This window comes from Falco punctatus (genome assembly GCF_963210335.1).
Source record: "Falco punctatus genome assembly, chromosome: Z".
Classification (NCBI taxonomy): Eukaryota; Metazoa; Chordata; class Aves; order Falconiformes; family Falconidae; genus Falco; species Falco punctatus.
Genome location: NC_137586.1, coordinates 67,912,606 through 67,924,758, shown reverse-complemented (window position 1 = coordinate 67,924,758; position 12,153 = coordinate 67,912,606). Strand labels below are relative to the sequence as shown.

General features: G+C 37.8%; 1 protein-coding gene across 1 annotated transcript in view; it reads left to right on the top strand.

Moving 5' to 3' along the window:
* AP3S1 (adaptor related protein complex 3 subunit sigma 1) overlaps nt 1–12,153 on the top strand; it is a 35,305-nt gene that overhangs the window by 3,352 nt on the left and 19,800 nt on the right. Inside the window, exons 2-4 of the mRNA XM_080372429.1 lie at nt 269–360; nt 3,022–3,133; nt 11,708–11,779. Of these exons, the coding sequence (XP_080228555.1) occupies nt 269–360; nt 3,022–3,133; nt 11,708–11,779 (276 nt within the window). The remainder of the gene's footprint in view (nt 1–268; nt 361–3,021; nt 3,134–11,707; nt 11,780–12,153) is intronic.

Genomic DNA, 12,153 nt, shown 5'->3' with positions numbered 1-12,153 from the left:
TTCTTCAGGGCTTTTCAGAAGTTTATTAAAAACACTTTTTCACCATTGTTTCTCCATAATGTATTCTTCTGCAGTTAATGTTGTAAAAATTTCTTTTTTGTTGAAATGACAAAACCGATATGCAGCTTGTTAATTGGCAGAGTTGAGGCTTCAGAAGTAGATAGTTTGAGGGTGCTGATACAGCTAATGAAATAGAACATAAAGTGTGTGTTGTTTATTATTTTTTAATCCCTTTTAGCTTGATAGCTAAATATGTTTTCTTTCATAGAGTGAAGATACGCAGCAACAAATTATCAGAGAAACTTTCCATTTAGTATCGAAACGTGATGAAAACGTCTGTAATTTCCTGGAAGGAGGGTTGTAAGTATCAAGTTTGAAATAAATGACCAATACTTATTACTAGCAAATATTACTGCTGATTATAATATAACTTTTTACAGTTGTAATGTAAATGCTATGTCACCTGAGATATTTTAATACACAAAGAATGGTATTGTGGTGCACCAGGTATACATATTCTTTACTAACTGAAGTATACATGTATATATGTATCCAAATGAGTTAGGCAATAAAACTAGTGTGTTTCTAGTGCTGTAACTGACACAGTGCCGTATCTAGTGCTGTAATTGTTTCAGGCTTAAGATGGGGAAGGAACAGGGAGATGATACCTAACCAGTTTCCCTATACTCAAGCTAAAGATTTCTGGTCTCAATTGAAGAGGCATTGGCATTTGCCATACTAATTGCGAAAATTAAAATATTTTGTAGCTGGTGCTTTGGCTTGAGCTCCTAAAATTTGAGCAAATAGCCTCTCATAGTAGGATTCCTCAGCCTTTTTATCAGGGTTCAGGCTTTCTATATAAACTAAAAAGGAACAAAAAAATAGGTTTTGAATGTGCTAATTAATGCAGTGCCAACCAAGATTTTTTATTAATGTGGGTGGAACAACCTATGAGAAAAGCTAGAGTTAGATCTTCTGTCTCTAGAAGACACACACAAAATACCCTTTCTTGAATCATCTTGGTTGTTTTTTTCATAGAATCATAGAATTTTTTAGTTTGGAAAAGACCTTTAAGAACATTGAGTCCAACCATTAGCTTAACAATGCCAAGACCGCCACTATACCGTGCCCCTAAGCACCACATCTACACAACTTTTAAATACCTCTAGGGATTCTGATGTGGTCTTGCTTTAGTTGAAGAGAAGGAATTCTGAAATGGAAAAGTGGTTTAGAGGTATTAGTCGTTAAGAATAGTTACAAAGCCACCTTCTAGGAAAAAGTGTCACAACTGATGGAGTAAGCTCATGATCTCCATTCTAAACATAGAGGTTGTCATAGCCTGTTAAATATTGTAATTGTGGAAATTTCTGATTACTGAAAGTTACTATGCTAATGGCTAAATTTTCTGTGTGCAGAGTCAGTTAAAATGCTTAGCTGTACCATGTCAGCTGTGATGTCTTTTTCCTGATAAAGATGATTCCTGATTTTTTTAAATTTTTTTTTTAATTAAAATTATTCTCTTCCAACTACTCAACTGGTGATTCTATCATTAGGTTCTTGGAGATTATTTCAAGCTGGAAACATGCTGGCTTGAATTCTGTAAGTGAAAGACAGAAGCTATTCGGAGCCTTTTAAAAAAAGTCACAGCTGTGCAACAAAAAGAAACTAAGACAAAGGGGACAATTCTAGCTTTCCTCCTACTGCTCAATTCTGGAGTTACTATTTCAACGTTTGGGTTTTTTTCAGGACAGGGATCACTTTATACTTTGCAGTTTACCCAAAAGCCTCAACAGTTTATATATAGTAACTAAATTTATATATACTAACTCTGTGTACTGAAGTATTTGAAAAATGTGGGTAAATAAAGCACAAAATAGGAAATGTTAATTGCTACTTCTTTCCACTTTCACATTTGTTTATAATATTTTTTTCTTCTTAATATGCAATATTTTACAATATTTTGAACTTCTTAAACATAGTTCCTGCTCTTCAGGAAGAAGGGGTTCCCTCTCCCCCTGCCCAAGCATTAATGCAAAGCAGTGTGCTTAAGCAAAAGTGACTTAAAAGATTTCTTGTTCTTGCTATTTAGGTATATATTCTCTCCCTGTGATAAAGGCAGAAACTAAAGGGATTAATTATGATATACCAAACAGGTGATATACCAAACAAATTCAGTTCTGGTACAGAATTGAGGGAGAATTATATGTTCATAGCTATATAGATTGAGGCTACAAATATTTTTGTTTCTATTTGAGCAGGCCTCCTACTGCTCAAAGCAAATGTTGGTGATCTGAAAAACATCTTATGATTTATATACTTCTTTGGGAAGGGTACAGTAGAATAGTGGAAGGAAATACCCGTTCAGACCCATTTTTGTTTAGTAGTTTGATGATTAATGAGTCCATAAAAATTTAATTGCTTCTGTGACTTTAACACTGCATCACAATCCACTGGTTGTAGTACAGTCTTATTTCTCAAGGTGCCAACCATTTTGTAGCACAAGAGTGTTAACATGTTCTTGGTTATTAAGCAGATTGTAAACCCAATTTAAGGCTTTTTCTGTAATTCAAATGCCAGTCTGAATAGTTTTCTTTTTCTGTTGATGCTTCCCTGAGAAGGGTAGGAAAGGGTTCAGAGGCATATGCTCTGTTGATCTGTAAAGCAGACTAATCTCTCTACAGTGTCCACTAGTGTGTAATGGAAACACATTTAATACCCATTTTTTGATAGTACTGTGTAATCTGTTTGAATTGATTTGAATAAAAAAGTGCATATGTTGTTTTATTATTATCCGTATTAATAACAGTAACTATGCTTTTGTGGTAAATGTAGCTTGGGCTGTCTTCATACTTAGTATTCTTCCATTGTAATTACATCACAAACTGAAAGTTGTGATATAGTTGGATTTGGGATCTGCAGCCAGCCATTAACAGTAGGTTTCCTTTAACTGAAATAACTGTAAGGATTTGCCCAGCTTATCCTGAGATGCTAACTAAGCTTTCCTGTTTTCTTCCTGTTTAGATTAATAGGTGGATCTGATAACAAACTAATTTACCGACACTATGCCACCTTGTATTTTGTCTTCTGTGTGGATTCTTCAGAAAGTGAGCTTGGCATTTTAGACCTCATACAAGTAAGGTTTTTTTGCTGCTTTGTTTTTTAACAAGTGGAATTTTACTTTTAATACTTTAGAACTTCAATATTTAGCTTTGTCTTTTTCTGTACTGTTTGGAAATGAAGAGGGCTTTCATACTGTGAACACACCCGAATTATTTGCAGTTTTCTGGATGTCTTTGAAAAAGGTGTAAGGAAGCAATTTAAAACCTACTGAACAATCAGCAGCTATTTTTTGCTGCGACTTTCAAGGCCCTGTTTTGCTTGCAGGTGAAAATCGTACTGTTCAAACATTTGCTAGACAAGTTTAGATTGTGAGACCCTTGATACATAAAGGTGTTTGTCTCACTCACTCATTGTAAGTATATAATAGGTTAACACATCCAGAACCTCTTTGGATGAAACTTCCCTTGTGGCATATGAGCTTTTGGTCAGATATACCTTAGAAAATGAGTGCAAATGCTGCTTTAGACACGTGTCCTGCCTTGGGGGTGTGGGGAGAGGTGAGAAAGAAAGCTGGTATAGGTTCTTCCTGGATCTCAAGAAAGGCTTGGCGACAAAATGGCTTTATGACGTAACTGTTTAATAAAACAGAGTAAGATGAATGCAGATATACCCCTTCAGGTGCTGGGCATCCCGTGTTCATGCAGCATACAGTGGAGCCCAGGTCATTTTCCCGTGGTGTGCTGTGCAGAGCAGATCCTGTCCCTGGCGAGAAGCTGTCCCTTTTTTGGACCTTTGAGCTGTTACATGATTTCATCAGAAGAAAGCAACTCTATTCCTAGAGGATGTTCTCATGAGAACTTGTTGCTGCAGTTAGAGGTACTGGGCAAGGCCGTGTAGGTGACGTAAGCACCAGTACTAAGTTGGAGCTGCCAGCAGGCTCCTCTGTTACAGTGTGCTGGCTGAGTTTACCGTGCAGCCAGAGAATTTGTGCCACACAGCACAGGCCTGTGCCTGCTCGGGTTGAGTGGTATTAAACATGCAACAGTTTATTGGTCAGGATCAATATATTCCACTCCTTGATCCACCTACAGTTCACCTTTCCCAAAGACATTATAAATTACAGATTACATTAGTAAGATACAGGCTTCTCAAGCGCAGTAGAGCAGACATGGCCTGTTCAAGATTACTAACTCCTTGAATACTTGTCTTCTGCAAGGCTTCCAATACAGTATGTATGATTTACACTGTTAAATGATCTGTATCATCTCAGCAACAAAACCCATGTCTGGTGATATGATCACTCTTCTGTCAAGAGAACTGTTGACTACACCAGTGATTTTTCAACTTAAAATTTGCACATAAACAATTATAGTGATGCATGTTAGTGTAGTCAGATGTGGCAAAAAATACATTCACACCATGAAGTGATGCATGTCATTACATAAAATGGGTCTTGGAAGCTTGCACATCAAGAGAATTGATTTATTCCATAAGTAAAATCTGCAATACCCTGAGACGTGGGCCTGTATCTATTGATTATTTCACTGCAGAAAGCACGGTGAGCCTTGAAGGTCTCACAGTTCCATGCAGACCTTTATTGGAGCTGTATAGCTTCTCATAGTCACCTATTAGCATTCAGAACAGAGGGCTCTTCTGAACAATAGATCCAAATTGTCTTTCTGAGGGTAGCAGGGAATGAAGCTGTTTTTTGAGATTCTTATATCATCTTTGGTTATAGAAACATTCTGCAATACCTGAACAGTACAACGTACTGAGTGAGACACACAGTGGCCTTACATGTCATTAACAGTTTGTTGTACAGAGTTGTTTAGTTGCTTGTTGCATAATGTGCCTTCTTGCTTGTAAGTGCTAAAATAGTTATGAACTGAGAAAAGAAACAATATTTCATATGACTCAGGGGTGTTTTTCAAATAAACTGGATATTAAAAATATCTTATGTTTAATAAGGATAAGAAAGACTACCTAGGTCAATCAGTCTGCCCTGTTACGTTTTGCAGGGCCACTATGCAAGTTCAACTAACTTTTTATTTATTATGGTTTATTAAAAATGTTGTATCAGTACCTTCCCATCATTTCCAGTTGCACAGTGTAACCTGAATTGTACTTTAAAGTGTTGAAGCAAATCACTTGAGCTTATTACTACCTATATTTGTATAGCCTTCAAGCTTTCTGAATTAGGGAGATCTTAAACTTTACTCTAAACTGTGTTGCTTCTTGTGCCAGAAGTACTCAGATGGATTTCAGTCTCTCTGTCTTTACATTTCACATCTTTTGCATTATGCTGCAGTGTTTGATTACATGCCAGTATAATTACTTGAAGGAAGCATAGAAAATAGAACTCCTGTTTCTATTTTTCCTGACCCATACGATTTTGTTCATAAATACAGTCTCACCACAGTCCCTGCAGATGTTCAGTTTTCACATTTCTCATGATCATTACTTCAACCATTTGATTTTAAGGTATACAAAGATTAATGAAACATTGTCTTTTCCAGTCTGGGTCACAAGAAGGATCTGTTTAATCCTCTTAGCAATAACAGTCAGAATTAAATGTATCTTACACTGGAAAAGTACCCTCAAAGTTTGTTATTGCATCTGAATGCTATGTGCAATGCAGACTGGCAGTATATACACCAAAATGAGCTTTGTTTTTTGTATAGAAGTGTTGAACCATTTTCATACATCTTTGTGTACTGTAGTTCAGGGACAGCACAGGTAAGAGTAAGCCATCTGTGGTTTGTTATGAATCATACATAGGCTGAATTGTTTGAATAAGTAGTTAGGTAGAGGGCCAGTTTATGATTTCATGAAAATGAGCTGGTGAAATGAACCTAGAACTCAGTCTAGCACTTTAATCTGTCTTATAAACTGAATGAATCTATAGTGGATTAGATTACATATGGCAGTCTGCAGTTCTTTTCAGCATGAAGTTTTTGTTGTAATAGTTAAGATACTTCTGTGAAGGTCACTTGTATCACCATCTGGTCAGAGCTGTTTCACAGGGGGGGGTTTGGCTCAGCCTTAGTGAATACATTGTATGTGTTACAAATCATAGACTCTGCCTCAGATTTTATACTGTGTTCAAACTATATGTGTTTGAACACCTCAGGCAAATTCATACTGTAAATTTTTGTTCAGTTTCTTTTTTTTTAAATACAAAAGCAAGGTTCTGTTTATTGGTTTTGATTAATTGGATGGGAGATAGATCAGTATCTGTGCTAGGTAGGTTTTCCAGTCTTTTAGATTCAGTGTAAATTATGTCATGAGTTGTAGCTATTTCAGACGCTTTAGCCTGTGAAGTGTAAGGTTATAGCGCATGGAAATAAAGTACATAACAAAATATAACTAGTTGTAGACTGCCATGAGGAAAAAGTTGAGTGACAGTTATGATGGTACCTATGTTATGGACTTAAAAGCCTATGTCACCTTTAAGCATTTTTGAGAATTTTAGCCCATTGCTGTACTTCCAAGACATGTTGATGCAGTAAGCAGTTAAATCAGTGAGATCAGTCTTCCATGAAAAGTTGTATATAGCCATGCAAGATAATGTTCAGTAAGATGCATGGGGGAAACGCAGTGCAGTTCACAAATGATATTTTTCTCAGTTCTTAAAGATAAATCATTCTGACCAGAGATGCTTTTATGGAATTAAATAAAAAAAGGAGAGACGTTTTGGCAGACAAATCCATTAACTAGTTCTCAGTTAACACTATGAGTTTATTTTAGAGTTTGGTGGAAAGTAAAGGGCAGGAATTAATTAAAAGTAAAAAAAACATGTTGACCTTAAAAGTCTTGTTAGTAATGTGTTTGTCTATTGATAGGTCTGCTTCAAAGACCACACTTCTGTTTTGACTAATCAGCAGGACTTGTACAGTCTTTTGCTTACACTGTAAGCTTGGCATTCTCTGAATAATCTATGAATAGGTTTTTTTTTAAAAAAAAAGTTTTTGAAAGAAAACTGGGATGTCGGTGTAAGTGTGGACAAATGCAGCAGCTGCTCCAAGGATTTCCCAATTAGAAATGCTGTGAAAGCTTGGTAGTTGATTTCATGTGCTTGCAACAATATGTGAATGATGACTTACTAAAGGCCACTCTTAGAGCAGAACAGAAACTAGTCTTGCGTATGGAAAACTGGTTGCACATTCAGACTGTTATGTTTTAAATGAGTCTGAAGTAGCATTTGAACAGTCAAAAGCAGTGAAGGACAGGGCTTTCCACGGGCTGATTGAATGAATTCTATCTTAAGATTTACCATTGCTATTTAGCCTAGGAAGAAGGATGGGATATTCTTTATATGAGTTACACCTATTGATTTGACTTAATTTTGGTACCTGCTTTTGTTAGTATTTGACATTATCTAGTATCAGATGCATTTAATTGATTTGGTGTTCTGATTTTTCTGCTAGCCTTGTTGTCTTCCCAATATTAATGTATATTTGATTCCTGTGTTTTGTTGTTTACCTAATGAAAAAATGAATCCTTCATGGTAGATGTAGTGCTTTACTTTTTGTCATATTGCTGAGTATAGGAAGCACCTGGCTTATATATAACCAATAACAATTTGTTATTTTGATTCATACACTTTAGTCTCCAGGTGTGTATCTGGCTTTAATATTAAAGTATATTTACTACAAAAGAAAGGTGTGGGTTTTCCTTTTGGGTTGGTTTTTTTTTTGTTTGTTTTCTTTTCTGGTTGCCTTGCATAGAGATAGATGTACATGGGTTTTTCTTTGAACTGTAAAAGATTATGATTTCAAAAGTGAAGCACAAGGGGGAGCTAGTAATTCGTTGTGCATGCATAGTTATTTTACTATTACTTAAGTCACTTATTTATGTTTCTTTTCCAGTAATATCACTAGGTGCATCTGAAGTCATTACTGAAGTACTTAAATTCTAGCAATGTTGCCATAGTGTGGAATTCATTTGACTCTTAGCTACAATGATGATGAAAGTGGCTTTAATTTTATTTACTATAACAATTATTTGAAAGTGTCTTAAAATAGGTCAAGGAACTTTACTGTAAAAATCTAGTTTACCTTGTAGACTAATGCTTTTAAAGACCAGTTATTTGTAATAGATGTATACCTTATAAGTGCTGGCATTACTGTGAGTGAACTCTCCATTGTGAATGGAAGATTGAGGAAGTTTCCAAAGTTTCCACCAGCAGTCCTTAGCCAGTAAAAAATTTCTTTGGAGAGTACTTTGTGCCATCTGATTTCTCTTAGATTAGAAAATGTTTGATGTGGATTACTGGTCAGGCATTGCAAGCAGAAGTCTGTGAGTTCATTCAATGTGTGGTGTTGTTGCAATGTAACATGTAAAGGTTTCAAAGTAACCGTTGTAACTATGAATCAAACCTTATAGGAGAAGCCCTAGTTAGTTAACAAAGGTCACAAAAGTAAGACTACGCGGTGTTGATGTGTGGGCATACGTACTACTACTAAACACACATACCTGTGGGGGATTTTTGGAGGGTTTTCGTGTTGCATTTGTTTTCAGCACGTTCCTTTGTTTTTTCAAGGAACTAAATAGATGTCAAAACCAGAGTATGCAAGTTCATGTGCAAACTTGGTGATGTATATGAGGAATATTTTATTTTCTTTCAAAAACAGTGTCAAACTGTTATCTCTTTTAATTAATATATTTGGATAAAGATTACGTTTACACTTTTATTTCCAATCTTCTTCCTGCAGCTAATACCAAGCAGCACTGTCCTTGTAACCTCATTCTCCTAAGGTACAAGGAAAGTAAGAGAACATCTCTGGTCATTTGTCTTGCTGCATATATTTGTGACCTGTGTAGTTTCTTCTGCTTAACATAGACTTTTTTTGCTTGCTTGCATACCTTCTTCATAGAAGACTTACTATCACAACAAATTAACAACAACTTTTAAGACAAAAAAAAAAGATCTGCTTCACTTAGCTTCAGTGTAATTTAACAGAAGCATATTCAGTTAACTGTTGTCAGTGAACCTTACTGTCTTGAGTCTGCCTGTGAAAATGCTCTACATTCCTTCTTTAAGTTATGAATTGGTATTTTGATATTAAAGAAGAATCCTTGTTCTAAATGCATGGAACATAAGTTAGATGTAGTTTGACGTTAAAATGGAGATTGATAATAGTAGTAATAGCAACAGCAGAGTATGATCATCTTCTCTTTTATAATGTAAGCAGGATCTGAGACCAGGGATTGAGATGTGAAAGTAATCTTTCTTGATATGCAAGGTAGACAACTGGAAATGGCTCACATCAAGTAGACATGTTTTACTGGGTCTGTAGACAAATACCTATCTATAGAAGCAGGCTTTTTACCCACAAAGAGTTGTGGTGAATGGAGTTAAACTCGGTGGCTGGTCACAAGTGGTGTTTCCCAGGGCTCAGTACTGGAGCCAGTTCTGTTTATGATGATCTGGACGAGGGGATCGAGTGCACCCTCAGCCAGTTTGCAGATGACACCAACTCAGGTGGGGAGTGCTGACCTGCCTGAGGGCAGGAGGCTCTGCAGAGGGACCTGGGCAGGCTGGAGCGATGGGCCCAGGCCAGTGGTGTGAGGTTCAGCAGGGCTCAGTGCCGGGTCCTGCCCTTGGGTCACACCAGCCCCACGCAGCGCTACAGGCTGGGGCAGAGCGGCTGGAAAGGGCCTGGTGGGAAAGGGCCTGGGGGTGCTGGGTGACGGCCGGCTGGGCAGGAGCCAGCAGTGTGCCCAGGGGGCCCAGGCGGCCAGCAGCACCCTGGCTGGTGTCCCCAGCAGGGTGGCCAGCAGGACCAGGGCAGTGACCGTCCCCCTGCACTGGGCACTGCTGAGGCCGCCCCTCGAACCCTGTGTTCAGGTCTGGGCCCCTCTCTGCAAGAGGGACGTAGAGGGGCTGCAGCGTGTCCAGAGACGGGCAGCGGGGCTGGGGAAGGGGCTGGGGCACAGGTCTTGTGGGGAGCCGCTGAGGGGGCTGGGGGTGTTCAGTCTGGAGGCTCAGGGGGGACCTTGCTGCTCTCTACAGCTGCCTGACAGGAGGCTGTGGGCGGGTGGGGGTTGGTCTCTTCTCCCAGGTAACAAGCAACAGGAGAAGAGCAAACAGCTTTCAAGTTGCGCCAGGGGAGGTTTAGATTGGAGATTAGGAAAACTTTCTTCACTGAAAGTGTGGTGAAGCATTGGAACAGGCTGCCCAGGGAGGTGGTTGAGTCACCACCCCTGGACTTGTTTAAAAGATGTGTAGATGTGTGGTTTAGAGATGGACTTGGCAGTTTTAGGTTAATAGTTGGATTCAATGATCTTAAAGGCCTTTCTAACCTAAAGTATTTCATGATTAACAAACCATGTTGAAAGGAGAGAGAATAAAAATCAGATGTTTAACTCCTTCCATATTGCTGCTTTAGGGTTTGAGTTTAGAGTTGCAACCCCCCCCAAAATACATTTAGTGATTAATAAATAGTATCAATGCATATTGTGACAAAATGGCCTTAAACCATCTAAAACTAAGATTAAAATATCACATAAATTGCAGCCTATTTACTGGTCATTAATAAATGATCTGTAAATTCTTACAGAAATTCTTTTTAATTTTGAGGATCCGAAGCTCTCAAACTCAAGTATATGTTTAACTTGGAGGTCATGACACACCTCATCTAAGTCAGTAGGTGTTCTCTGTTACATAAAGGAACCTGTGCTTATACTTCCCTAGGACTGGAATCTTTTGTCAGCACTCACCACAAGCACATGGTGAATTGCATTTGGGAGCATTGGGAGTGCAAGTACAGTCATCTTTTCATTGTCTGGCCTAATTGGGGCCTGGGATGCTCTTGGTGTGCCAAAAGGGGCTAACATGAGTACCAAGGAATCTGTTACAGAAGCACCCAGAGCGGGGTAATGTGCAGTCCATATCTGGCAGAGATCAGTGGCTGGACTTCAGCAGGTGCTATGGTTTTTTTCTGCTTTGTGCACTCACATTTTAGATTCAGGGAGAGGTTATTTGACTGGGTACAAACTGCTGGACTTCTCTAAATTTATGTGGTGTTATGCCTGATAGGATCAGCAGGTGTGACATTAAGACAGCTACCTTTTTCCTTGGTTGATCCTGGATTCAGGAGGTCTAAATCAGGTGAAAGCTGCTGTACTGTTGCTGGAAGTTGTAATGCTGACACTTGCATGATGCTGACAGTTTGTTTGCATTACACATGTGCCTATGTGTGGCAAAGTTAACAGTAGTCTGGATAACCAGGAGATGCCTGCAGTGTAGTAATGGTTAAAACTAATAATAATACTGAAAAAAAACCCTAGCTGATTGTTGCTTAATAATTGGGCTCTAATGAAATGGAAAGGAACACTGAATCACAGCTAAGAAAATTGAAGCATATATGATATTGCTGTTTTTTCAAGATGTAACTATTATTTAAAACTGTGACTTTTAGCAGAGTTATAACATAAACTGACTTGTGCTTAATGGTTTTGCCCTCTACAGATAACATACTGTTGACATAACAATGTTAACTACATAATTTCTATAGATGCTTTTAGTGCCTTAAAATCTGCCCAGTGTTTACTTTCTGTATTTGCTTTTGTTAAACCTCACACCTGATGGAGCTATTGAGTTTCTGTTAAAGCTTGACCTCAGGCTTTTTTTTTCTCTTTTCAGGTATTTGTGGAAACATTAGACAAATGCTTTGAAAATGTCTGTGAACTGGATTTAATTTTCCATGTAGACAAGGTACTGTGGTGAGCTGTCATAATACTTCTTGTCAAGTAAAATGTTAGGTTCAAATGACATTTGATATTAAACTCTGCAGTGATTCTACTTTTATTGTCAGTGAAATCTAGACAATTTCTACCAACATACTATTTTTAAGACTTAAAAGCTGCTATGGTGGAACATGTATTTCTGAGGAAAAATAAAATAATGCAAGAGCTCTTTGTAGTGTTACTGCATATATAATTGTCAGATTGGAGACATCTGAATATTCCCAGAGTAGGACTTAGTTTCAAGAAATAATTTGTTCTGTTTTGTTTATGGTTAGGTGTTATATTACTCAACTGAAGTTATGGGGTTTTTCCAATTATGGCTGGCAGTTGACTTTCAAATGC